The sequence below is a fragment of the Fusarium poae genome, assembly GCF_019609905.1.
Source record: "Fusarium poae strain DAOMC 252244 chromosome Unknown contig_1, whole genome shotgun sequence".
Lineage (NCBI taxonomy): Eukaryota > Fungi > Ascomycota > Sordariomycetes > Hypocreales > Nectriaceae > Fusarium > Fusarium poae.
In genome coordinates this window covers 1-27,774 of record NW_025408659.1, presented here as the reverse complement: position 1 = coordinate 27,774, position 27,774 = coordinate 1, and the positions used below count along the sequence as shown (strand labels likewise).

General features: G+C 48.4%; 8 protein-coding genes across 8 annotated transcripts; 3 read left to right on the top strand and 5 right to left on the bottom strand.

Moving 5' to 3' along the window:
* Nucleotides 1-1,057: 1,057 nt before the first annotated feature.
* FPOAC1_012846 (uncharacterized protein) lies at nt 1,058-1,729 on the bottom strand (the record flags this gene model as incomplete). Its single annotated transcript, XM_044857189.1, has 1 exon — nt 1,058-1,729. One exon carries the CDS (start codon nt 1,727-1,729, stop codon nt 1,058-1,060), a length of 672 nt encoding a protein of 223 aa, XP_044701372.1.
* A 2,395-nt stretch (nt 1,730-4,124) lies between these two features.
* Nucleotides 4,125-7,855, top strand: FPOAC1_012845 (uncharacterized protein; the record flags this gene model as incomplete). The annotated part of the gene is made up of 4 exons (XM_044857188.1): nt 4,125-4,514; nt 4,589-5,002; nt 5,050-5,473; nt 6,213-7,855. The coding sequence occupies 4 exons, from the start codon at nt 4,125-4,127 to the stop codon at nt 7,853-7,855; spliced, it is 2,871 nt and encodes a 956-aa protein (XP_044701371.1).
* Nucleotides 7,856-12,039: 4,184 nt separating this feature from the next.
* On the bottom strand, nt 12,040-13,137 carry FPOAC1_012844 (uncharacterized protein; the record flags this gene model as incomplete). Its single annotated transcript, XM_044857187.1, has 1 exon — nt 12,040-13,137. One exon carries the CDS (start codon nt 13,135-13,137, stop codon nt 12,040-12,042), a length of 1,098 nt encoding a protein of 365 aa, XP_044701370.1.
* Nucleotides 13,138-14,604: 1,467 nt separating this feature from the next.
* Nucleotides 14,605-15,171, bottom strand: FPOAC1_012843 (uncharacterized protein; the record flags this gene model as incomplete). The annotated part of the gene is made up of 1 exon (XM_044857186.1): nt 14,605-15,171. The coding sequence occupies one exon, from the start codon at nt 15,169-15,171 to the stop codon at nt 14,605-14,607; it is 567 nt and encodes a 188-aa protein (XP_044701369.1).
* A 657-nt stretch (nt 15,172-15,828) lies between these two features.
* On the bottom strand, nt 15,829-17,692 carry FPOAC1_012842 (uncharacterized protein; the record flags this gene model as incomplete). The annotated part of the gene is made up of 3 exons (XM_044857185.1): nt 15,829-17,047; nt 17,220-17,502; nt 17,575-17,692. The coding sequence occupies 3 exons, from the start codon at nt 17,690-17,692 to the stop codon at nt 15,829-15,831; spliced, it is 1,620 nt and encodes a 539-aa protein (XP_044701368.1).
* Nucleotides 17,693-18,674: 982 nt separating this feature from the next.
* On the top strand, nt 18,675-19,336 carry FPOAC1_012841 (uncharacterized protein; the record flags this gene model as incomplete). The annotated part of the gene is made up of 2 exons (XM_044857184.1): nt 18,675-18,684; nt 18,750-19,336. 2 exons carry the CDS (start codon nt 18,675-18,677, stop codon nt 19,334-19,336), a joined length of 597 nt encoding a protein of 198 aa, XP_044701367.1.
* Nucleotides 19,337-20,262: 926 nt separating this feature from the next.
* Nucleotides 20,263-20,626, bottom strand: FPOAC1_012840 (uncharacterized protein; the record flags this gene model as incomplete). The annotated part of the gene is made up of 2 exons (XM_044857183.1): nt 20,263-20,565; nt 20,618-20,626. The coding sequence occupies 2 exons, from the start codon at nt 20,624-20,626 to the stop codon at nt 20,263-20,265; spliced, it is 312 nt and encodes a 103-aa protein (XP_044701366.1).
* A 1,081-nt stretch (nt 20,627-21,707) lies between these two features.
* FPOAC1_012839 (uncharacterized protein) lies at nt 21,708-25,649 on the top strand (the record flags this gene model as incomplete). The annotated part of the gene is made up of 5 exons (XM_044857182.1): nt 21,708-21,809; nt 22,086-24,485; nt 24,551-24,605; nt 24,648-25,363; nt 25,539-25,649. 5 exons carry the CDS (start codon nt 21,708-21,710, stop codon nt 25,647-25,649), a joined length of 3,384 nt encoding a protein of 1,127 aa, XP_044701365.1.
* Nucleotides 25,650-27,774: the final 2,125 nt, after the last annotated feature.

Below are 27,774 nucleotides of genomic sequence, written 5' to 3'. Positions count from 1 at the left end.
GTGGCACGCCATCGCCCTGTTACATTAACCCATTATGATGGCGTGGGATATGAAGCTCAATCGCTTCCGAGACCCGAAACCCGGGACTCTGTCTACTCCGTTCGAGTCAAAAACTACAAGTTGTTCGAGTCCTCTGTGAATGAAGAAAATTTATGGGATTATATGGCGCAAATCTATGAAGAAAGCGACAGGACGACTTTGGCAGAAGTAATGCATGACTGTCCGCAAAACCTGCGTTTAGCGACTTTGGCGAGATTGGATGCAAAATCAAAATCAGTTCTCCTCAGTCAAATCTCAGATATCGAAAGGCAAAAGCAAAAGAACGACCCGAAATCTATTTTTCCAACAATCATGACAGACATGCTAGCCCGTGAACACTCCAGCAGCCCAATTTGTATGATATGCCATGATGGATTCTGTAGTGCAAATAGGGAGAACCCGGTTGATATCGAAAACGTCGTAAAGAAAACATGTGGGTCTCATATAATGCATTGGGCTTGTTTTCGCCGGAAAGTTATTGATGGGGAGATGCCCCTCCATGGTCCATGCGCATGCTTTGAGGATATATCCAACAAGATGGAATTTTAACCTCCACATGGGCAAGCAGTGAGGTGGTGGAAACTTCTGAATACATCCTATCCTCCAAGATCCTAGCTTATTATACAAGCCTTTAGACTCATGAGAAGAAATAGTGTTGAGAAAGCTAGACAAAGTAAGGATTGTACTTCTACTAGGGCCAGACTACATGGTGGCTGCAAAGAGAATCGCTGGGTATGCTGGCAGTAGAGCAGGAGCTATTCATCCGCGAGCTAGAAAATTTTATGATAGATGGCGTATCAGATTAGATGCCTATGTAAATACATGATTGTATTGCCCTCGTCGCTCGCCTTTCGATTTCACCCTTCTCTAATAGCCAGATATGTATTTGTTTTAGCATTGTCATAAACGCCGCCATCTGACCCCTTCGTCTTAGAGATGGCTATGGAACATTGCGAGAAAGTATAAGACGACCGACTACAATCGACAGGCCAAAGCATCCCACATGATCGCAGACGGCCTATACAGGGACGAGTTGACCAGTGCCGTACGCGACATTCTTGACTCTAGACTGCATTGGTAGAGGATTACCTAAGACACTGGGACAGCTTGGCTGATTACTTGTAGCTAGGTCGAGGTCGCATCTCTCATCTACCCCAAACTTGCACAGGGGATCGTTTATGTTATACAATTGATAGTTGTTTGCGACCCAACTCGAAGACTGACTAGCACATAGAGCGACGTAATTCATACTGTTAGCCGCTGACAGAGGCAACTTCCCCTCATGGAGTAGGTGTTGACATTCTGATGTTTCTACGACCTCGTACGACATTAGGATTTCCCCACCTTGCTGGGGGTTATCCATGGCAGATGCGCCGGACGCCAGATAATTCCAAGCATCGTAAGAAATATCATACGCGCCTTGGGACATATCAATGCGCAAAAGATGAAGGGAACGTCCCTCATTAGACACCTTGACACATATATTATCACATCCAACGGCAAGGGGCCAATAAGCAATCCGATTCGTATCAACCTTGCAGCCTAGGACTCCTACCGAGCTAGAATACTCTGCATGTGGAGTAATGAACACAGAAGCTCCCGGAGTCGGTAGAGTAGCGTAGACACCTGCAATCCAGGAAACAATAATGCAGGCCACGAGGTTTATCCCAGGTCGAGAAGCGGAGGACATGTTGGGAAAGGAGCACAGCATGGTAACGCGGCAAACAAGTTGTTCGGGGAGTCTTGACAATAAATGTACAGTGGGGTGCGGGTTGAGCGTCAGCAGCCCATTATTGTAGTTTTGATGGAAGTGCACCAAAACGGACTAAGCGTGGTGCATGTCATAGGCACTCAACCCTGCCACGTATCAGTCACAACAGAATCTGGATATTTCGGCGTCCAGCCTTCGAAGACCCGTATTATAATGGACTTACAACTACTCGCTTCTGCATGCTGTTAGTAAGCACAAAGAGCAGGATCATACCAGCGTCGGCAGTGCACTGGGCTTGCGCCACGTTTAGTTCATTTTCGAGCACTCTCAATAGAGCTACAGCAATAAGTTACTGACGCTGGACTCGCACTATTTGGTGGGGATGCATCCAAAGAATGTCTTGTGGGGTCCCAGAGCTCAGTGGCAAAGGTGCCGCATAGTTTGCACAGGTGGACGACGTCTTCGAACGTTCGCACCCAGATTAGACTCAATGATGATGGTGGAGTCCATGACCGTTGCCACGTCCTGATCAACGGACCACGTTCAACCAGCAGTTTTTTCTAGTCGGGTCGCGGTCTCGGAATTATCGGCTGCGTGTCTACGCTGTTCGCGCAAAAGAGTATAACACCACTTTCCGCCAATTCTTTCGCACACAAAAAGAGACTCTATTGGTCGCTCGGAGATATGATGCTAATTACGCGCAGGGTAGGGATCATAAAACAAAAAGGGGTTAACCCCAGAAGACTATTAAGGCTTATACTTCAACAAGGGGGCCATAAGCACTCCACCAGTGATTCTCGTTATTACCATATGATTAGTATCTCCGTTCGAACGGTAGGTTACAGTCCTGGTTGATATTAGACGCCGCTTGCCTAATCCAATAAAGGTCAGATAAGCCTTCGCACACAAACCATACTAGTGGCTATTGTGGCTTTTACAGTGCGTATGACCGGAAATGCCGGGAATATGTCCAAGTACTTGCCGTAATCTCCACGTCCAGAATAGACCTCAGTCAAAGCGAGATGTTGACTTTCGTTGTCGGCTGATTATCCATATTGACGTCACGAAGAGCCAGATCTTGCGCTCCGATCTGGCCTTTCTTTTGAAAGGCTTGTTCTGGATGCGTCCACAAGTAATCAGATGATTTCTATCACTTGGGAGCCATAATTGGCCAGTGTTGATGACAGTATGCGATCTTGACAGGCATTACAAAGAGATAGGATCAGCTATCATGGTTCTTGCAGCGCTCCGTGCAATGTCGTAAGCCCGTGCGCCAAAGTTTATCTTGACTTTGTTGAATTAGGCAAGCAGCCTCTAAATTCGACCGGGACTGTATGCTGTCCTCCATGCGAACGTAACAGGTTTTGGGGCCAATACCAACCATTGCCGTTGCCTATGATCGGGGTATGGAAGGAACTTCGACAAGGGGCGATGGTTCGCTATTACCTAGAGAATTGTTCGCCATCAGCTCTGTGTCACCTGATTAATCAAAGCATACTAAAGCCCCGTCAACTGAAGTCCGCAGGCTCAATGCGTGAAAGACTTGGGTCTGATACACCTAGTCTCCGGGGTAGCTGTTAAAGCCAAACCTATGTTTGAGCATCCGCTAGCTGCTCTTCCAAGCTGTCCGCAGTGTAGTTTTCCGGGGTGTGTGGATCGTGGACTCTTGCAGCGTGTTCAAAGTATTTTGGGTTTCGGATCGTGTTAGAGTCATTGCTTCAGACCCTAACGTGACCGAGAGAACCTCTTTGTATGCGCGAGTTGTTGAACATTCCTTGTGTTTGCTCTCACTCCTAAAATGTCTTGTGAACTGTAAGCCTATAGAAGCATATGCGCAACATTTGCTCCGATACTTGCACCGTCATTGTCAGATGGAATATCACAAAGACTTTGAAGAATGCTACCGAAGTGACCAGTAAGATTGTGAAAGGCTAAGGGGAAAGCACAGACCTCTTAAGAAAATATAGATCACATTGACCGTGCATAGAGGACCATAGAGTATGATGTCACGATAGCCAAGTTTCAAAGAACACATGCAACGGCATATCGATGTAACACGCCGATAGTGAGCAGGCTTGGTGATTTTTAGTTACATGCAGGGTTCAAATCCACGACACATCTGGGCTCAGTGGGAAACAGGGGTTGCACGTGGCGCAAAGGATCCGTGCACGAGTCCACGGATCGCTATGTGATCCTAAATCCACCAGAAGTGCTAGTGTAGTGTCGTGGATTTGAACCCTGGTTACATGGCCCTGACAAATACAAATATAAATATGAGCTACCTCCCATTCCTCACCTCACATTCATCTGATTTTCTACTTCGTGATTCCCCCCTCTTCTCCGTTACCACTTTGTCTGCTCCCCCACCAGCACTATGGCTTCACGTACAAGCATCAACTGGAAGTGTTTGCACGTTCGCCCTCAAGATGTTCCCTCTTTAACACGGGAACATACGGCGCATGTCGTTGGGCCTAGTCCATATGATGGCCTACTGGAAATTGCTGTGCCCAATCACCCACCCTTCGATTCTCGGTATGCGGACCTATCTAAGAAGCCCCCAGTGTCCATTGAGTCAATGATGTCCAAGTACTTGTTGCACATGCACGGACCGGTGGTCGCCTATCAGTGCGCACTCTTGAACTTTGTTGAAATTATTCGAAAGGGCATCGCCAAGCATGGAACGAGTCTGGCAGAGTATTACCTGGAGCGATACAGCCTTACTACTCCATGGATCGAATACATCCTCGTATTTGATGCACTGTCTGTATGTCTCTAATTTCACTAGCAGCCATTCCCGTTGGTCTATATCTTCGTCACTACGAAACTAATGACATCAAGAAAATAAAAGCCGGTTCAAACTTTAAACTAAAACAACAGCGACAGGATTTCGTTCAGGCGATCGTCTTCATCGCCCTCTCGGTAGCCCCGCCTGATGATCAATTACGCTCCGGAATTGAACATATCGGCCCAGCTGCAGTAATTGAACGACTACAAGAAGGCCTTGAGCATGAGTATAGGAGGCCTCAGCCAAATCCCAATCTCATCGTTATGGTTCGCATGCTGCTGTCAGGTGTTGGGGCCACGAAGCCCACGTCACGCGTGGGACTGCTCCCCCAGCAAGAACTTGATTTTCCAAAGGCGATTTATCAACTGATGGGTGGCTGTCAGACCAGAAGCCTACGATCCGTGACTCAATCACTCATTGATAAGAACATCCCCAAACTGGGGATAGTCACGTGGTCATATATACCAGTGAGTTGAATCCTGCATATGCTATGAGCTGTACTAAGCCCTCGGAGGAATTCCCTTGTCATCTGATATCTAGTCTGTCGGAAAGCGCACTACACTGCCTGGCCCAACTGCTGGAATCTATGTCTGATCTTGACTTGAATCCTATGCAAAGGGGCAACCTTCACAAGATATTGGCGGTCTCGATCTGTCTCAATCCTGGAACACAGAATTGCGAGGCGACCCATCCGATTGTCGACGAGATGCATAAATTCTACCTGCGAGCCAGTCAAAGTCTAAAGCAGGCAACAGGAACGGCGCAGATGGCCGTCGATCTCCTGACAATGGTGTGTATTGCACAACGATACCCATCTTCGGGAACATTTCAAAGCCTCACAACGCCGTTCTGTGCTTTGCATCGGACCTTCGTTGGAGGAACACCATTCACAAGCCTTCCAGCCCCTGAACGCTACATTTCCTCCTTCATAGAGGCCTGTAAGCAACGGGGGTGGGACAAGATGTAGTGAACCTTATTTACGGGTGCCGTGGCACCTCAAATGTGTCGTCCGGGGTGGATGGAACTTTGGTTTCGTACTTCAGTTGCCGAATGGACGGCTTTGTGCATGAGAGTGCTATGGAGGAACTTGCAATTGAGATAGTGCGACCAGAGGACTATGTCTGAAAGTGTTACAACAGTGGTTGATACCCATGGCTAACAAAATGACGTGAGCTTTTGGTTCGGTATGTGTGGCTTTAGGTGCTTAAATTTTGAATTGATCGACAAACACTTCCGAGCGTTTGGTTCCAATTACGTTCAGATATACTGAGACAGTCACGCATATAGATTCATTCGATTGATAAATAAACTGTCACAATCTTGCGCCTGAAATGTTTGCGTGGATTGCCTATTTACTTCCATCCCTTCTGAACCCGCTCCCATTCATTGACAGAGGTGCCAGGAGCAGGACCGTAGTGGACTTTAGTCGTTGGTATGTCGAACCCATATTTGCGGCCAATATATGACCCACGAAATATATGTCGATGATGGGTCAATATGGCGTTTCTCTGCTATATAAGGTGACAAGATCAGCACCCCGTTCCCGTCTGTTCCTCTTATAAGCTTCAAGGAACGTGCTTGATTTGAACATGATAGAGCTAATGGATGATTATGAACAATTTCAGCAGCTGGCGCTACGTCCACACACTAAAACATCACTAGCACTGATGTCTGCAGCCACGCGCGTAGCTAATAAACGGTTTGAAACTTGTACTTCCAGTCTTCTTTCTACTGCCTCAATATCCTTCCCACCTCGGCAAGTCGTTGCCCAAGAAGACATTCACGAGTCTTTACAAGACTTGGTTGGTCTGGTGAATGAGACCTGGACCGAGTCTGTCAGCAAGCTGTCACAATTAAAGAGTCCTTCAGAAGGTAGCAAGATTACACAGCCGATGTGGGATTTATTCCACGGTGGTTACCTTGACTTTGAGATTGTGGAGAATTACCTACAATTACTTCGGCCTACAAGCCGCCACGTAGAGATTCTTCCGGCTCGGATGCTTCGCGGAGATCAGAACTCCATTCATGAAACAGATGGAATTGATCATCCTGCCGTCATTCCCCTCTTTTATGAGAACCATTGGGCATTCGCTGTTGCCTATTCAGATTGTTTTCACTGGTACGACAGCGCGCCTGGTAATGCCAGAAGCGTACCTCTCGTTGGCGGTGCCCGGCCCGTCATAGAAGGGTGGCAGAGTCCACGTTACAGTGATCCCGCTGACGCAGGCGTGTTCATGCTCATGGGCATCAAACTTATAATGCAGCGCAAACCTCATCTCAGCCAAGGCGTTGCCGACGAACTCATACAACCTTTTCGTGCTGGCGCGTTTGTAGAGCTCCTTTGCCGCAAGGCCAATCCATTGCCTACAGATCTACTCAGTATCGATCTGGAGAAAGTTATAGAAACTGGAGACCTAACCCTCGCCGCCAACCAAATAAGCCAGGAAGCTGCTTTAGCTTACGGCCTGGAACAGCGACCCTTGATGGAAGACGGGTTGTTTGTAACAGAACGTGAAGACCAGGTTGTTTCTCCACCATGTACTGCACTAAATCCGACTGTAGAAACCATTCCCCTCAGCAGAAATCCAATGCAGCCGCCCGTAACATACTCTGAGCCTCCCACAGAACCTAGCAGTGCACAGACACAACCCCCGGCCAATACGTCACGTAAGAGAAGATCACCGCCTGCTGTTGTAGATGGCGGCATAGGTGGGTATGGATGCGATCCTAGTGGTGACCGTAAAGTCATCTTAGACAATATTTCACACGGTATGCACTTCAAGCGGTCAGCAATAGTATCTTCAGATGATGACCCATTCGTTCTGTGGGCACTTCTCCGGTATTCGAAGACAAGTGGAAATCTTCATCGTCGCTACCACGCCGTCCTATTCCACAAGATGATGGAAGATGATGTCCGACGAGAGAAAATGGCATCATCGACACGGAGCAAAGCCTGCATGAAAAGGGACCTGTGGAGCTGGAAATTTTGGAAAAGCATCAGCGATATCGGCGTGAAATATGGCCTAGGACCTCTTGTCACGCTCTGTGCGTTCAGGAATGACTTCAGCGGTTATCGATTGTCGGAGGAAGCACAGAAACCTCTGATAAGAGCATTAGAAACTCGATTACAGAACAAATCGGACATGCTGCGCTCATGGCTCCAAGAGGCGTCCGAATTGTGTAAGATTATACTCGTTGGACCCACACCAGTATCTCTTTTCAACATCGACAAATATAACTCTCACACGGAGTCCGAGATAACAGACTATCAGTATGAATTCTACGTGCGTTCAGAACAACATCGGGGCCCAAGTAGGTAGAGCTTCTAGTGTCTAATGTAAGTCCTTGTAGAAATATGGAGGCATTGATGGCAATACGAGGATATTTGTGCTTTCCATATGATACACTCAAGGCGCATGAATGGCTCATGAGTATACAATGTTTTCTGAATTAAAGTATGCGTCTACATTACTCTTTTGGTCTTGTTGTATTCGTATCGTCCTTGGTGGCCGAGATTCCGTTTTGCCGGTCCATATGTTGTCCTCTTGCGGAAAAGACTCACTGCCCAGTTTCAATTGGACGCGGAGTCTACGCCCTTATCACTTACCCCGCATTTACAAGTTTAACGTGAAGATGTGGCGACACTGGTTCGTGCATAAATCAACACAGCACTCATCTCTAGTCCAAGTACTTGGTATTGTAGGTTACCAATGATGGGATGCCTTGTTAAGTGGCTTTTACAGTATTGAGCTCACACTCGCACCTTCCTCTATCACAATAACCGTTGTTGATTAAACAAAAAGTCATATTTATCACTATAAGTGTATGTGCACACTGTGTACGCCTTCTCACATAACTGGTAGCCTTCAAGCCAACGTACTTACCTGACCGAGTTCAGCTACAGTACTTGCGATTCGCACTCCGTCTGTCCCCACTTCCCAGATTTGCGCCCCAAACCTAGAGGCAGCAGCGGTACTTCCAAGTACTTCGTTCGCTCAGTCAGAAATTGCTTACACACCCATAAGGCGGCCAATATCTGACAAAAATGTCTGCTTATGAGGTAGAGCCATGTACCCAGGTAGCCCCACCCTAGACTTTACGAAGAGCATGCTGTTTTGGAGCGGACGGTGCAGGGGCTCAGTACTGTATGCAAAGCAATAGATAAATCCGAAATATGGTATCATATTCAACGTGTCGTCCTGGCATCACGACTTTATCTTCCCCACCATCTAACTTGTGAGTACAAATGCTTCCCATTGATCTCTCCTCCTTGTTATTGCTGTTCTGCTCCTTTGTTGTCTTGAGAGACCTGTACTATTCAACACTTTTTCTTAAAAATGCTTCCCCGCCCAAATCAGTTTCGCTGTTGCGACTGCAAGCGTAATTTTAATACAGAGGAAAGTCTTTCGCAGCATCTTGAAAACAGCCCAGCACATCCACACGAAGCATCCCCAAAGCGTACAGGATGCGACTTGTGTAGAAGGACCTTCCACAGCAGGGCTGCATTGAAACAGCGAAAGCCTCGATTCGACACCAGCCATTATGCCACATCAAATGTCTAGCGAGTGGCAAATGCAAGAAAAACATTTGATTGCCCGTCGGCGCAGCTGCATCACTTGGAAAGCGGAACTTGTACGTCAAAGATAGGAAAGGCGCAGTTAAATGCAGCCATTGTAAAGAATGACGTAAGAGGGATCATCACAACCCAAGGCTCAAGCATGCGACCGTTGGAGGACGACGTGTCTGAGCCTTCGACATCGTCAACAAGCAGTCCACTGCTGACTCCTACGTCTACGGAATTCTTCGAATCCTATCCACCGCCAATGCGAAGTCTGAATTCAAATATTTCGCATATTTCAGGCCTCCATGAAGCAATTAACCGGCGACTGGATGTTGTAAGTGGGTTTAGACAATGTCCCCTTTGCCCACCCAGACGTACCCGCACATACGGTCCTAAGGCCCTCCAACAACACTTATCGTCAAGTGTTCATACCAAGACACCCCTAAGCGTGGTTCGGAGTACACAAAATGAAATATTGTTCCATTGTCCACTGGCCCTGACGAAGGGCAGCAGTAGAAGGAAACCTCCAAAAAGCTTTTCGACCGTGAGCGGTTTGGCACAGCATATTGAGAGTGGTGCTTGCTATGGAGGTAAAGAAACACTGCGTGTCGCGATCGAGTATATCCAGAGTGAGATGGAGACTTTGAATCTTGGGGGGCTAAAATTGCTAAATTGAAGTTTAAATTTCTATCAGTAAGTTTATCATAGCATACCATAGGATGACAATAGAATGCTCCGTCATCGCTTGGATGCCTTGTATATGATTAATATTGCAATTAAATAAGTTACTGGCCCTGGAATTGGCATTCTTCAGCTGATGAGGACGACTTGGATGGAGTACCCAGTCAAAAGTTGAAATATAAGCCTGATGTAAGAAATGCTAGACAGAATTGGTTGTAGGGTAAGCGATATTATGCCAGTGTATCAATGTCAGTTTTGCAAGGATAGGGTCGGGATGATTGTGAATGGCAGATTTTAGTTGCCATTTTCTAGTCGCCGCTCGAATTTGACAAAGACAAACTTCAATCATAACAAACAAGTATATAAAAAATAGACAGAATCATAGCCAAAGGTGTGATTAACTAATTAGCAAGTATCAATTTCATTTGAGTCTGGATTTACACTTGGGCTCTAGTCCGCCTGACCTAGCCCTACAGTCCAAAAATCAATTGCTGTACGATTGATTGATTTTACCTCAATTTACAGAGGGTAGACTTGATTTTTGGAAAACAGACTAGCGTTGTGATAGATTCGGCTACGATAAGGGGTTGGCTTGTATTTCTGATTGGTGCTTGGAAAGACGTTTAGGCAAGACAACAGCAGCGCGTCAACTTTCTAATTTTAACTTATTATTCTCTACCACGATAAGCGTGACAGCCAGCCGGCATTTATTGTTAGTTCTCTTTAGCACTGATTCGTTAGACCATGGCACTCAAGCCTACGACAGAGCTCGACCCTTCTAACCCTATATACCCGTTTATGCTTCTGTCTCAATATCGGATTCTTGTATGCCAGAAGTGCCAGTATGCATGCTTAGCTAACGAATTCGCCACCCATCTTGCCAAGAATCATCCTGGGATAGAGCCAGGGATCCGGCGCAGACTAGTGGATGATACCAAAGTGATACTGAATGTGCTACGAACCCGGACCGAACTACATCAATTACAATATCCACCACCAACAAATGAGGCCATTACTTGCCTCGCCCCACCCAAGCTTGAAGTCCTCAAATGTCGACACTGTCATTTTAATATCCGCCAGCTTCAGACGATGCGGGCGCATTGTACAGAGCTTCATGGGGGGGGGGGTTCAATCCAAGAAGCAAAGGAAGGCCATCCATAGGACATCAGGCGGCCGAACTTCTACCGTGGACAGAAGGTGCTGCATGCCAACGATTCTCTCTTTCCCGAGAAGGCAGCAAATAGTTTGAGGTCAACATACAGACAAAAAGACAGTCAGACAGGCTGAGAGTAAAGACAAGTACCAAGAAAACGCAAGGAACGCTCAATGTTCTTACATTTGAGGCATCCACCCATCTACAAGAAGTTACAGATCGGGAAGCCAGATATCGAGAAGCTATGACTTAACCTCAGGCAACTCAATGGTGCGCCGAATCACAGCACTTTCGTCAATGCAAAGCCGATGCAACTTCAAAAACAAACACTTCCTGATACCAGAAGGCCTTTCTCAACTTGCTTCGCCAGGAATCCATACAGGAAGGCAGTATCTCACTGGGAACCTTTGGCGAGGTTTGTAACTTGCTACCTCGTCGACTATTCCAAGCGTTGGGGCGATGGTGGCGACCTGAGCTCAACTCGTGTGCCTATCATCCGAAAAGGAGGTGGGGGGGTTAGACTTTATCAGATGAAGTTCACACATACTGTACGCTCTTGAGTATTCAACAAATAGAAGACGTGAGACCGGTATATATAACGTACCACAACTGGGAGAAGGGTTTCTTTCCGGTGCAGGCGGGTTTTAGGCTTAAACCAACTTTATATAACATGCTTAGTACCTAAGCCAAGATTGCCCCCCTCCCCCTCCGCCCCCAAATATGGCTCTTTCTCAATATGCAAATTGTCCTTCGTAGCTAGAACAGATTAACCAATTTTCAGTTTGTATTCGAGGCACCCAGTAACCCATACCCCCCCATCCCTCTTGCTGCCTGAAAACTGTTAACTTGATGACATTCATACAACATTGGAAACTTACAAAAGCGCCAAATCCTTTCCATAAAGATGTCTGTGCAAGAGAGGCCTTCCTGTCCGAGCGGATGGCCCATATGTTGACCGTAGTATGGGCAATTATTCCTTGGACAGATTTCGAATAGGTAGCCAACTTGGGAAGTACGATCTTGCCAAAAGTCTTGGATGCATTCGTCACCCGCTTTCATTCTGTTATCAATAGATGACTTGCCACAGAAGTGCTTCGTCATGTCCTGTATCATGTCATCATACCGTGGGTCGGGGGAAACAAATTTCCAAAAGCGATTGAGCGTCCGAAGCCAAACAAATATCCAAGGCCAAACGGCTTTCCACCGTCGAAGCACTCTGTCGAGAGCATCGAATCCCCAACGGACGGGCTTACCGTACTAGTGGCTTCTTCATCCACAGTGGAAGTGGAAGTTGTGAATGTGGTTTTTATCTCTTCCCGAGAGCTCTTGGCTCCCGTACTAACTTGCTTCGTTGAATCATCGCTGGATGGAGCGACGGCACTGGTCGTCGTTGAGATCGTATGTGTGGACGAAACGGCCCGGTCGGACGCTGTATCCGTGTTTGCAAATTGCGTTTCTGCTGAGGTATCTTTGCTGGTATCAGTGCTTCTCGAATCTGTAGTCGATCCAGTGGGTTTCTGTGCCTGTGATGCAGTCGTCGTTGTTGCTGCAATTGCTGTTAAGGATGTAGTCGGGACTTCTTCAGTTCCTGCTGAGTGTACCTGGGTTGAATGATCTTCGGGCAAAGTGGTGCGTTCTTCATTGGACGAGGCACCGCTCGGTTCCTCTGTTTCGTTATCATGGGATGCGCCTGTCTGTGGCAATGTTGACGATGGCGCAGTTTCTAGTTCGGTCGTACCGGTAATGGACGACGGAACAGATGAGGCTGCGAGTGTAGACTCCAGGCTTCGTTCGTTCTCTGTCACCGGACCTGTAGTTGCAGATCCTGCGCCAGTGGACGAGACATCTGGGAGGCTTGATGCCCCTGCAAGCTCTTCAAATACACTGGCATATGATGATACCGCGTCCTCCGAAGCTGTTGGCGGTTTGGCTTCTGTGTCTTGACTTGCCGTAGGTGTCTTTTCAGGCGCACCTGTCGATTGGGTGGCCCCGGAAGTGTTTGATGCGTCCACTTGCCCGGGCCGTTCGGTATGAGAAAGGCTAGTTTCTTCATCTTCTGACGATGGTGCCGTGGGATTCAATGCTGCACTGGCTGATGTGTCACTTACCGACCCAGTCGTCGGATATCCCTCAGATTCGTTACCGATGTCACTGCTTTTTGCAAAAGAGGGGTATGACTCGTCGGCAGATTGACTATCACTCACCATCGATGTAGATGATAGGTCGGAGCCATAAGTGGTTGTCGTGCTGGTTCTAGCTGCTACCGTCTTACGAATGGTATGGGTATTCTGGAGGCGATGCTCGTCAGCAGCGCCGCCACCATCCCCGCCATTATCATCATCATTTTCATCGTCATTGTCAACACCAACAATATCGGTAGCACCAGCGATCGATGTAGACAGCGGGGCTTCCTGTCCGGCATTCGATGGATCTAGTATCAATGGATCCGATGTCTCTGGAATCCTAAGGGAGGGCGGACACCCCTCCGTCCACTTTCCAGATCGGGATGGTCTCTACGTAACATTGTATGGCACCTCAGGATAGATTCTATCTATGCTTATCGTTGGGTTCAGCAGCTGGATCTCTTGTTCTGTTGTTCCCAAGTCCATTATGACTATCCCGAAGGTCTGGCTTGGCTTGGGATGCCATACCCCTATGTCACTGGGCCAATCGCACTTTGCGTGAGCCAGAGCGACCAAAGAAACAGCGATAATAGATTTCATCGCAAGATCGTCCCAGCTTCGCATTACAGCAGCGACTGCAGGGTAATGGTGGAGGGGGGGGGCGAAACCTCAATTATATCCTTGCTTTCCATCGACAAGTCTGTTAGCGGACGTGTGTGAAAAACTGGCGGCAGTCTCGTTTCTATCTTTGGAAGGGATCTACAATTGGTTGAAGATTGATGGAGAAAGGGAAAAGCAAGATTGAAATGTCAGTTATGTGGTACTTTCTGGCTGGGAGCTTCTGGACGTCCTAAGAATTTGATGCAGTGAACGTGGAAATGGCACTAGGTGATGGCTGACGATATGCGTCCATATATGACGCTGTGTAACCTATTGAGCTAATTGCGAAGCAGTGCAGTCTCTATCGGTCTATTTGTTGCTTCATATCCACAAATTGTAACGCACGTATTTCATTGGCACTTGCTTTACACGCCAAAATTTAAATAGGTTGTATCAAGGAAAGCCATACACCCAAAGACGTCTTGACATTCGACACCTTTGCCCACAGATTGGCCAGTTGTATGTACAATAAGCTCCTTCGATGCCATGCTACCAAAACAGGGTTCGTTGAGTTAAGAAGTGGAAAAAGTAACAGGCTTTGCCTTTGAGAGGGGACAAGGGCGAGTCGATGTTAAACGTCTCATGTAGTTTAGCAATGCCAAACCTCGCAGCCTCACTTAGTGCGGAAAGTAGGTACAGAATGACCCTGAACACATGCGTGTCGCACGAGTTCATCCTTTAGAGGCTTTGGAAGGCGTTGTTCAGGTGAGAAAAGTGGATGGCAATCACGCGGCGTGCTCTGCCTTTGTTCGATTGGAAGAAGGCTTGTCAAGAGAAAGAAAGCAGATGGAATTACTTGGAACAATACTATGATATGCTCCTATAGCTTGATGCTTCTAATCACTTGTCCCAAAATGGATACCTTGTCCCCCGTGAAGTCTTCCCATCCTATCAGAAAAGTACATAGTGTTCTCGAATCTCTTGACAGATACAGCTAATCACGTCTATGGTCGAAGCCTTCAATACATCCACTGCTTCAGGATCTGGGAAGCTGAAACCGTTAGGTTCACGTTTGAGTGCAATGTCCATGTCGTCTTTGGTCTCATGGCGTCCTGTAGCCCCCACAGGGATCTCTGACGTACTGAATCGAAGAACTTTGCGAATGACCCCAATAAATGAACTGATGGCCAATCTCGTGGTAACGTCCGGGTGCTCCTCTTTCGGTATCTTGCCGGCTACGGCCTCGAAGGCTCTGCGAGATATCTCTACTCTTATGAGATATGTGTTGGACCTCGAGTCAAAAAACCAAATCACTGGTTGTGAGCCATGTTTGAGTTGATCACGGACGTAGACGTCCATTTCGCCTAGTTGGAAGACTGCGTGTACCATATCACGATACGTATCCGAACGCTTCATTCCTCTTTTATGGAAAGAATCTAGGCTCTTTGCAATTTCTCGGCATGAAGAGCTGTTTTCATAGAAGAAGTTGGGATGGTAACCCCCGAATGGTTGAGTCATGATTTGGTCGTGACGGTAGGTGATGTTTTGTGGTGACAGTTAAAGAATTTCAAAGGAAACCAATGAGATATAGATATGGTAGTGATTCAGTCGTGTGAATAGTCGAATGGCGATTTGAAGCTGGTTGGAAACAGCACAAGTGTGGTGAGCTGGATTGCCCTAGGCGCAGACAGTCATTTAAGTAGTGAAAAATATCTTGCAAGCAACAGAGTCGGCACATGACAAGTGACATAGAAAGTAGGAAATCATAACAAGGCAAGCGAGTTTATGCTGCTTTATGTAACAGTCGACGATACGTCTTTATGTAGTCGAGTGCGGCTGAAACATCCTGCACCATACCTTGCCGTCCTATCTCCACCTACTTGTTTTGGGTAAGCTATACATGACCCCCAGCACGGATCTAAGGGATATCAAGGGAAGCATGTGCGACAGGAGTTTCAGGGACGTGATGGATGGTTCGCGGTTGCGGTTAGGTGTCAGCATTGATGATGATAACGAGCTAGATTCAATTCAAGAACACAGGTGCGTCACCACGGAATAAGTCCAGAAACAGAAGCCTTTCACAGCTTCTGCGTGTCAAAAGCTCAAATCCTGTTGATACTACTGTAGTTGTATTATCCGCACTCTATCTTTTCACCAACACCCGTCGACTCGTGCTCACTTGACAGGCTTTTTCCGCTCAGACCCGCTTACTGACACATGGTCAAATACAGCAAGTACACCGCAAGCGAAGCAGAGAGCACCGCTAGGCGAGACAATATAGAGAAGGAGCGAAATGGCTTTGCACGTTACTTCCGCACCATGAGCCATCAACTGGGCTTCGCCCCCTGCCAAGGTACCACGCGAAACGCCCGCCAGCGCCTCGCGAAGGTCTGCCTCAGGATAGTCTGCAGACCCGAGGGCGGACTTCAACAGGGACATGCCACGATTTTCGTAGATAGCGCCTGCGATGATCAGCGCCATGGATATGCCCCCCATAAGGCTCATGTTCAACAGCGCAGCGCATTCGACCCGGTCTCGAAGATCCTTGTTGATCCTGTTGGAGATGGCATTGCTGTGCTGGAAGTGCAGGCCAAGTCCCACGGCCACGAGAGCCGTGAGACCCATGACCTTGCTCTCAGGAACACCCGGCGAGATCGTAGTCGCAAGGGCTATTGCCGATGAGAGTGTGATGACACCGCCGGCGAAGTAGATTACGCCGTACTGCTTCATTCTCGGTAAGGAAGCAGCGATGATGACCACGGTGAGAATGAAGGTGAGAATGAAAGGCAATAGCCGCACCGTCTGCTGTAGTGCGCCCAGGCCCTTTGAGAAAGAATAAAAGAGCGGCATGTAGTAAAGCATGATGGCGTAGGTGGCACCAGCGCAGCCCGAAGCGACCCAAAGAGGGAGCATGTGACGCTGTGTCATGACTGTGATGGGTATCACTTGATAGCCAGGTCGAGTCTGGTAACTTCGAAGTTGCTGAAAACCCCAGGCCGCGAGAACGACGGCGAAGACGGTCCAGATGGCGATACAGGGTGCCGAGTTCCACTCCCATACAGGGCCAGAAAAGGTGGCGGCGATGGCGAACAAGATAGTTGTAGTAATTTGGAGGACAATCCCAAGGATGCCAGTATCGGCAAGGCGATCTCGTAGAGGAAGATCATCAGAATCAGGTCTGCTTGGTACAAAGATGACAGCGCAGATGATGGCAAGGCCCAAGAACGGTAGATTTATGAAGAAAGCCCACCTCCAAGACGTGGTCGAGCCCTCCGCAAACGCGCTACCTACCGGACCGCCTACAACAAGACCAATTGCCCATAGCCCGCTCATTATGCCGTATAGGAGAGGACTTTGACTGTCCGTTGCATACATGGCAAAGTATGATATCGCACTGCGATCAACGGTCACATTAGTATGTATCATATTGAAATAATGGGGAGCGACAAAACGAGAAAGAACCAAAGAAAAAGACAAAAGAAAAATACAAAAGGAAAAGAAAGAAAGAAAGAAAGAAAGAAAGAAAGAAAGAAAGGAATGAGAGGGAGGAGCATGACAATACTCACCAGTTTTGACAAATAGAACCTCCAATCCCCATGATCGCTCGGCCAGCGATGACCGTGGAGATGTTTTTCGCTACACCCGCTAGAGTCGCACCAACGAAAAAGATGACGATGCTGACGATGTACACGTAACGGATATTGAAGAAATCGATGATCTTACGAGCAAACGCCAGCGTGGCAAAGTTTGCAAGAGAGTAAGAAAGCCCGATCCATGGGAGAAGCTCGATATGACCAAAAGCTTCGTAAAGCTGTGGTTGGATGTTGGCTACGTTGCTTACGTCGAACCCTGATACGATGTTGGTTAGTATTGTCAACGAAATGGATTCCCTTGTCAAAACTTTGAAATCAAACAACGCACCATTGATAATGCAGGTTAGGTAGATGGTAATGATGGTTCCTAACCCTATTCCAGTTTGAGCTGCTGGTGGTGGTGATGGTGGTGGTTGCGAAGAAACGGACGTGCGTGTTTTCTTCATATTGGTGTCAGTCCTGGACGGTGATGTGGTGTTTACTAAACGTCTTTTGGACGGCTGCTAGGTTTCAAAATAACAAGGGAAAAGGGCATCAAGCATACAATGAAGGCACTTTCTTATATGATAGGTAGTGGACTAGAGAAATATGGGTTGATAGTCAAGCCGTTTTATGCGTGTGTCCGATATGATCCTGTGGCTATCCGTTAGCTCGACAAACGGCTTTGATGCCAAGTGGCTGAAATGGGTTGCCCAAGAGCTACCGAAGCTTATTGTCGGGGCTCACCGGTGCCTTAGGTGCTGACCGGTTCAAATGATTCGTTATTCTGGACGGTAGTTCCGGACGATGGCGTCCCTGAGTAGGCATGAGACAAAGCAAATCGAATGGGATATACCGGTGTGCTGAGACGTTCGTCGTTGAACGACGTTAATCTGAACCAGTTATGGAAAGCATCATACTTAGGTAGGGTCAAAGATGCACACTCTACGCTCTGTTTTACCGTTAGCTCGTTACTTGCCTACGGCGAAAAACTGGCTCCTCAGTCATCTTTTCCTTGCGTTTTTTCATATCAAGATGTGGCCCCTTCCTTGCCTTGATAAGGAAGTTGCCAGAGACTTGCTCTTTACCATCGTGTTGTTGGACAAGCCTGCTGCCCAGACCCTTGCTGCTGCTCAGGGCTTAAGTCAGATGGATGGGCCGATTCCGTCCTCAGACTGATCACACCGTAGACCTTTCTTGGCTGGAAGTCCGGCGAGGGTGAGACAGTGGGGAAGAGAACGGACAGAAACGGACAAAAGATGGAACAAAGGGACAAACAAATAAAAATATGGAGCAAGTCGCACTCGCTATTACCTCAATCAGCTCCTTGAATAGTCGTGTACATATATCAGCTGCATTATATCGCCACGTATGAGCGCTAATTTCTAGTGCAACTCGGCCTCTGAACACGAATCAACAGATCCATTCCTAAATACATAGGTAATGAACATGTTTAGAGGTGAGTCTTCCAAAGATGTCTAAGTGCTTGACTGGATGACGTACGACGATTAATGCCTACGGTAGATACAGAATTCGGCCCTCCGACATCCATCATCGGCCTAGTCGTGCGTTTCTACAACGGCTTTCTACTTCTTGTAGCTTCGCTAGCGGTCCTATCACTGGGCTTCACAATGTTTGGTCTATCGCAAGCAGACGGACTGAGCGGCCCAGCGCTCGCGGCAGCGGCTCTACTAACCAGTGCCGCCATTACCGCCATCGCTACCGCCGTCATCATTGGCATCCTTCAATTCATGTCCCGGTCCGTAAACGGTCGATACGAGAGGTCAGATCTCATCATGTCTTGGGTACCTCTGTTCTTGTTTGATGTCTTCATGCTGGAAGCCATAGCCGGCGTATTGCTATGGTATACCAACAATTTCCCGAATGAGCTTGTCATCTTATTCGCTTCAGAAATACTCGTCTTGCTCATCATTTTGATCATGTTATCTTTATGGGCTAGGCGAAAGATCAAAACCTTAATTTCCATGTCCTGTTTTGTTGACGATGAAGCTGAAGGTCTTTATTTCGATCAAGTACACGACGGGGAAGATGGGCTCGACATTACAAGAGAAAACAGGTTCTCACGCTCCACCGAGCCTTGTCGGGTATGAAATCTTGTGATACGCAAGTGTGCTGTTTAGAGATGGTGGGGACCGTTAGGAGCCAAATCGGAGGGGAACCAATATGCTATATCTAGTAGAAGAGGATCTGGGCTTGACTGCACAGATCTGAGTCTCATGATGGTTATGTTAGCGACACACACAAAGAGTAAATATTGACTGCTGTATTTACATTTAACTAGTTGGGTTCGAGACCTTTGTTTATGCTGTTAACTTCCGGGGTATGTCTACATATTATGTAGACGTTAGTTTCTCCTAAAGCTCTGTAGAGAATGCCAATGACGGCCGACACCGGCGTAAACCTGTCACAGTAGTACCGAGATTTAGCTTCTACAGCCACATCCCTTGGGCCAGTCTAGTCCTTTGACATGGTCTTGGGGCTCATTGGCCATTATATCAACAACATAGTGCGTGTTGTCCTCCCAAAATGGGTTATGATACAGGTTTCCATCCGTGTGAGGCTTGAGATTCAAACACCCGCTTGAGTAAGAGGACTGCTTCTGAACATCATAAGAGCAAACAGGAATCTATCATTATTTTGCAACTACGAGCTGCGAATCCCAGCCCTAGAGCCGATCAGCAGGTTATACTGGCACGTAACCGGAGGACGATGAGATCAATGATTACATGCAGTATTTTGGTTCTCGCAAGTACGTAGGGGTTGTTGAAGCATGCTGAGCTGCCGCTTGAAGAATCTAAGCTATAGAATCCTAATAGTAAGAATGACTCGCCGTAACGCCTTTGTCCCTAAGTCGCATATGCTATGGTAATAGCAATTGACAAAATGAGCATGGGAAATATTGCTAGCCTGAAATCGCACCAGGTCTGGCAAAACACGCAACGGCTGCGTTTCGAACTGTAGACAACGTCTCCCATGAGCTCTACACAAAGGCTCACAATTGTGTGTAATATGGCATTTAGTGCCATGATGGTCGACAGTAGTCTTCCGGTGTGGCAGGCATATGCTGTGGCTGCGATACAACCGGCTGCTGAGGCTGTGCCATGTGATGCTGAATCGGTTGGTGGTACCGAACCATAGCTGGTTGAGTTTCCGCTGCTGTATATGCTGGCTGGGTTGCTGGTTGGTGCGCATAGAAGCCATCTTGAACCATGGGGCTCGGGACTGAAGTGGCAGAGAAGGTGCTGGGACTGCTCTGAATCGACGTCGGTATTCCTGCAGCCGAATACGGCATCTCCATGGGAGGTCGCTCCACAGCGTTCTACATAAGTAAAGTAAGTAAATTTTTCAGGCTTACTTACTTACTTACTAACGATATCCATACTTACTTGCCACCCCGAACTACTTACTTACTAACGATATCCATACTTACTTGCCACCCCGAACTACTTACTTACTTTACTTGCTTACTTGCAAGTAAAGTGGATCCATACACCATAGCCAATCATCTTACAGCAACATGGCTGAGATAGAAAGTAGGTCCATCGCCATACTGAATAACCGTGGGAACTGAGTCTTGCGGCCAAGCCACCATTGGAGCAATTGCTCTTCTTTGAAGTCTTCCTCTGGAACCATTTGTAGGTATAGGTTGATCTCATCCGGAGCTTCTTTCCTGGCCTTCTTGGGGAAGTTTGCAGTGCGCAACAATAACTTTGATCCATGAAATGCCGGAGGGGAGTCTGGAGACACTGGTGCCTGGTTACTTTGAGCATAGTGCCTGTCAAAGTAATCTCTGAAGTCCCGAAGGATCGAGTCTACTTGGTTCGGTAGCCTAAGCTGCAGGAACCCAATGCCGTATCCTGGGTGTAATATCATAGCTGCCCAGTAAACAACGCTCCCCTCCATCAAATTGCGGTATTTGTCGAGCTTTGACATTGCATACTTGATCGAGTGTTGTATGAAATGTAGCGCATCGTCGGACAACTCGAAGGGCTCAGGATCCAGGTCCTGGTCTCTAGTCCGGGTGTTGTTCTGGCTGAACAAACACTTGGGGTTAGCGAGATTGTATGGCGGTTGCGGGTCGTGCACGGGCCATTCCCTCAGGACAACGTTCCCCCAGGACAACAACGGTGATTGGGTCGAAAACAGACGAACCCCAACCCCAAGTTGACAGGGAACTAACACCAAATACCAATAACAGGCCCAGAAAACAACGAGGGGAGGGAAGAGTTCAATCAATTCTTTACATACAGGTAAATCGTAATTAGTAATTTAAAAATAGAGTTTACATATCACTGTAGCAATAACAAAAGCAAGTCTATTTACATTAAGCCAGATATATTTATATCAGTAGGCATTATCATGATACTAAATAACAACAGTATCATCATCCAGACGCAGCCAGATTTGAATTGTGCGTTTTATATCAGCGGCAGCACCGTTCACTCACCACTACGTACAACCATGAAAAATAATACAGTGGACCAGATAATTCAGCTTTGCGAGCAGCTTGATGTCCTGCTTTGTCTGATCTGCGAGGCAGCTATCAAACCCGAGGTCGATAAGGTAGAGCACCACTACCGCAACTGCCACAAAACTGTTGGAGAGCAGCTACAGGCGGTAATTGCATTCGCAGCATCGTTCTCGTCGTCGGGGTGGCGCCCCCGGACACTGCAGGATCCAGCAGACGAGAACATACAACTGCCACCAGATGGAAGCGCGCCGATCCCCGGGCTGAGGACATATAAGGGGTTTAGCTGTAGGGCCGGGGGCTGTCGCTTTCTGACCCGCAACAAGTCGAACTTTTCTACACACGAGACCCGCAACAGACACAGAACGCAGGTGGAAGGTAAGCGCGGACGGGAGTACGTAATGCTTCAGTCACTGCGCAAAGCCCCGCATGCAAGGTACTGGATCGTCAACCCAGCGCGGGGCGCTGAAACCACCGACGCCGATGGCGATCCGGCCACTGAACGCGCTGACGATGGCGTAACTGCTGGGGATGCTCTACTACCGCAGACCGTCCGGGCATGTGAGAAGGATCTAAAGAAGGCAGAGACGGAACGGCAACGTCAGGTAGAGGCACCAGGCGGAGTCGACACCGAGTCGAGATGGGTGCAGTTTATGAAATGGTCGGCGCACTTGCAGCAGAGGGACAAACCGACGCTGTACCAGGCGGGGCTATCACCGGCTTCTGCCGCAGTCGAGCAGCGGATGTGGCCCCGCGAGCGCCGTGAAGCGAACCAGAGGCTACGTGAGCTGACCGAGAGTTTCCGGCGCGAGCTTGGCCGTTGTATGGAGAGGCTGGATAGGGTGCCGGACGAAACGCTCGAGTGGCTCGGCAGCATTGACCCGACCAAGCCGGTATCGACCCCGTTCGGCCGAAAGCAGCAGTCAGATACGATGGACAGGTACAGTGCGTGCTGGCAGCGGTACTTGTGCTATTGCGTCCGGATTCAGGCGCTTGGGCGCGATGGGGCCAAGGCAGAGCACGGTATCCGATTTACGGAAGAGCAGTGGAATTCCCTGGCTGACATCGTCCAGCGACTTGATACTGTTGTCGACAAGAAGAAGAGGCAGGGGCAGCAGCAGGTCACGAAGGGCAGCAGAGAAGGGGATAGAGGAGAGGGAGAAGAAGAAGAAGAAGAAGAAGAAGACCCCGATAAGGAGGCACTTGATGAGGCTGTCTTCGACTTCTGCATCAAGTCGATTAAGCAGAAGCTTGGGAAGAAGCAGTACTACAACCCGCTGCTCCACTTCACGGCTGTACTGGGTGTCAAGGAGGATGGCACGTGGGTACCGTCCCACACACATACCCGGTTTCTCGCCGGTTTCTTATGGTGCGGGCGGATTCTGATGCTAGAGCACTTCTTTGAGGACGACCCGTACGACTCCGACGACTCGAATTGCGACACGAGCTTTGCGGCTATCGATCGGTTCCAGAAGGGTCATCGCGACTGGCTCGCAACCGGCTCGTATACACCGTTCAGTGCTATTATCCAGTGGATGACGTACGGGAGGGGCTACCGTAATCAGGAAGGTGGGCAAGCGCGGGTGCTATGGGACAGTAATGGCATGACGCTCAACTATCTGGGCGACAAGATCACCGTAAACAGCTTTCAACGGGCAGCACAGGCATTCGTGCGAGAAGCGGAGGGCTGGCTCGACAAGCTTATGGACGGACAATGGAGTCAGATCCGCGAAACAATACGGCTACAGGACATCGCCGATAGCTTGGTGTTTGAGGGCCCAGGGCGGTCATTTGCGACGAACCGGAAGAATGCATGGCTCAAGCCGGGTGCAGAGAAGTTAACGAGGCTGTTGGGCACGACGCTGTGGAAGATCGTCGATGCAGGGAACGGCGGTAGTCGGGTCGAGTGCCGTAAACGGGCGATGGATGAGTATCTTGGCTGGCTGCGGCAGTTCCGGTCAAGTATGTTCCCGGTTGTGCATGTATGGGGAGGGCAGCCCGGGCGAGGTCCGGAGGTGTCAACGCTGAAGCACTGCGATACCGATCAGCTGCCGAAGAACGTGTTTGTCTTTGACGGGCAGGTGGTGCTCATCACAGACCGGGACAAAAGCAAGGGATTGAATGGCAAGCAAGGCCGAAAGGTAGCGCGTTTCTTGCCTGAGGGCCCAAGCTTGATGATGGTGGCATATGTCGCATGGCTGCTGCCGTTTGAGAAGGTGCTGCATCGGCTCTCTGGCATTCGAGGCCCGTCCGAAGCGATCAGCCCGTGGCTATGGAAGTCGGCCGAGAAGGGGATCTGGGACACGGCAAAGCTGAGCAAGCAGCTCGCGCTTGTCACAGGTGTACAGATTGGGGTTCAGCTAACTGTTTCAAGCTACCGGCATGTAGCTATTGAGATGGGTCGTCGAATCAAGGGATTAATTGTTCAGCAAGTTGAACTGGAAGCCGCCGTGGCGGACAGCGACGACGAGGCGGCCGATCCGTTAACTGGAGAAGCACACCGACGACCGAAAGTTGAGTATGTATGGGACATCCAAGCGACACACGGAAGTCGAATCGCACGGAATCACTATGCCGTCAATCTTCAATTTCCGAGTCAGTTGCAGCCGGAGATGTTGTCAAATTTCCGGGAGATCAGCCGTCTGTGGCATGAATTTCTGGCCCGAACTGATGGTGATTTCGGTGACAGGAAACGCCGGGCTCATGACGACGATATTATGCCGGTAGTCGACAGATCAGCAAAGAGGCAAAGGCTTGCTATAGACCGAGAGGTACGTATAGTAGCATTTACTCTGCTATTATGTATATACATAATACGCCGGAATTATTGGGATAGATTACAATTGGTGCTGGTACAGAAAAGATGGGGGAGTGGCGCTATAGGGTAGGGCGTAAGAATAAGCTTATTATAACTAACACATAACCGCTATCAGCAGGCAACTTCACCGAGACTCCCGCTGGATGGCGACTTGGCCCCCGCTATGAGGATGCAGAGATAGATGCTGGGCTGAAGCGTATGCTAGGCGAAGACGCAGGATGGAAGACGGCGCAGCAGCGCGATGGCATGTACCGGATTATGCGACTAGAGAATGACGGCATCCGGAGCGAGTTGCTTATCGTGGTGCTGCCGACAGGCGGTGGCAAAAGCATTTTATTTATGCTGCCGGCTTTTATGGAAGACGAACGAGGCACGGGTGGAGGACCGGTCAGTATTGTGGTTGTCCCGTTTGTATCTCTTGTGCAGGACTTGGTTTCAAGGGCACGCGAGCTCGGCATCGATTGCATGGAATGGAGAAACGATATCGATCAAGAGAGGGATGAACGGCAGCGGGACGCGCGGTTGGTAGTGGTCAGTGCCGATGTGGCCGTGAGCGAAGGATTCACCGCATACGTCGAGAGCATTCGGGGTCGAGGGTTGCTGGAAAGGGTGTTCTTTGACGAGTGTCACACCGCTATCATGGACGTCAGCTACCGAGAGCGGCTAGGGCTGCTAACGGGGCTGCACCGGTTCGGGTGCCCGCTGGTGATGCTTACTGCGACGCTGCCGGTGTCGATGGAGGATTGGTTCCGGGAGCGAATGCTGGCACAGGACGCAACAATCATCCGAGCTCCGACGATGAGGGTGAATATTCGGTACCGAGTGAAGCAGGTAAGGCCGGGGAAGACGGCAATAGAGGACGGAGTGGTAGCTGCAATGAAGGCGATCGAGGAGCGAATGGAGACAGCACAACGCGGAGTGGTATACTGCCGCTCGATCAAGCAGTGTGAGGCAATAGCTGCGATGGTTGGCTGCAAAGCGTATCACAGCAAGCTAACGCGGGAAGCACGAGTTAGTGCAGTGCAAGACTGGGTCGATGGGCGGGACGGTCAGCGGTGGATTGCGGCAACGACTGGACTGGGGACCGGTGTCGACATCAGGGGCATCGTTGGTGTAATTCATGCGGGACCGCCGTTTGGACTAGTCGACTTTGTTCAGCAGACAGGTAGAGGCGGTCGACAGAGAGGTGAGGTTGTAGACTCGGTGATTGTGACAGATGGAAGGGCGGGCTGGGCAAACGAGTTCGGCAGTGATATTGATCACATGAACCGTGAGGCAGTTGAATTGTTTATAAAGGGTGAGGGCTGTCGGCGGTTCGTGCTTGGGCGATTTTTTGATGGGATTGAGCTTTGTTGTAGCGATATGCGGGCAGAATACTGTGATCGGTGCTTAAGGGAAACTGATAAGGTGAATGGCGGAGAAGATAGGGAAGAAGGAAGGGTTCTGGTGGTTAACCGACTGAAGGAGAGCGTGCAGGAGGAGAGCCGGCGGATGACGAGGCTGTATAGCTGGCTAGATCGAGTGCGGGAGGTAGGATGCTCGGTATGCTTTGTTAAGTGGCACATACACGGGGCAAAGGAGGAAAATAAAGGGAGGATAGAGCATGAGCGGAAGGACTGCAAGCTGCTAAAGCAGAAGGATTTTGATCGATGGCAGGCAAGACTACGGTTTGCAGACTACGAGTGCTGCTGGGAGTGCGGTCTGCCGTATAACTGGTGTAGCGTGGGACGAGTGCAGGGTAAGTGTAGCTACCGTAATAGGATATTACCGGTGGTGATGATGGTGAGGGTTAGTGAAACGGTTCGGGAGCTAGTGCGTGATAGGTTTGGGGTAGATTGTATGGATGAGCAGGTATACCGCGAGTGGATTAAGCGGATGAGGCCGATGTATGGGTTATCGATGACGAACGGGCTTGCAGTGTGGGATGAGATTGTGCAGTATATTAGTAAGAAAGAAAAACGGCTATAGTAGAGAGTATATTAGCATAAAAAGGATTATAGGAAAGATATCATGGTATATATGTAAGGAATAGATTGAAAGTGAAATATAAAAACAAGAAATGAATAGGTAATTAATATATCAACTGATATAAGTTTATATATAGAATAAGAAATAGGTTACAAAGTAATTAGATTGTAAAGAATACTTGAGAGATTAGAGGTATATTGAGTAACTATAGGTAAGAAAATAAATATATAGATAAGGTATAAAGTACTAGATTAAGGTTGTATTTACTATAGTAAATTAGAAAAGAAGAAAGATCAAGTAAAGTAAGATATGATATAAAAAGATAAGAGAAAATAGGAGAAAAGGGATTTAGTAAATAAGGGTTTATATAAGTAAAAGTGGCATAAGATAGATTTAAAGATATAAGGGGCTTAAGGTTAGGGCTATAGGGAAGGTTAAAGGGTTAGGGTTATAGAGAGGTAGAAGGGTTAGGGCTATAATAGAGTAATAGATAAAGGGAAGTAAAGAATGAGAAGTAGGAAATAATATAGAAGGATAAGAGAGATATAGAGTTAATAAGAAAAGAAAGAATAAAAGGGTTATAGTAAGAGTAAGAAAAAACCGCTAATTATAGTAGATTAAAGGTAAGAAATAACGGCTAATTTTACTGGACTAGGGGTAAAGAATGGTTAACCGCTGATATTATTAGATTAGAGAAGTAGGGAATAACCGCTAATTATATTAGACTAAGGGTAAAGAATAACAGCTAGTGGTATTAAGTTAGAGAGATAAGATAAGACTGGATTAGGGATCGAGAGGAGGCTAAGTGATATATAAAGGAGGATCAAGAAGGGCAAGGTAAGGTTGTAATTCCGCCGGAGGCGGCGCGCACGGCAGGTGTAGCGCGCTAGCGCTGAGGGTTATAACATAGGAAGATAAAAGAACGTAAGAAAACGATACAGTATAGGACAGTGCGCCGTCACACAGTGTACTTTTTCGTTGGATTCGGTCAAAAGCAGTAGCAGGGTTAAAAGGAGCGTTTTTGGGGTGGGTGGGCGAACCCGTGAAAGTCCGCTAACGGCAGGTCGCGCGGCAGCGCGGTACGTTGGGGTAAGGAGCACTGTCCGCCGGAGGCGGTGCGCACGGTAGGTGCAGCGCGATAGCGCTGATGGTTAGGGTTAGGGTTAGGGTTAGGGTTAGGGTTAGGGTTAGGGTTAGGGTTAGGGTTAGGGTTAGGGTTAGGGTTAGGGTTAGGGTTAGGTTAGGTTAGGAGCAATACGTAACTGAACGAAGCA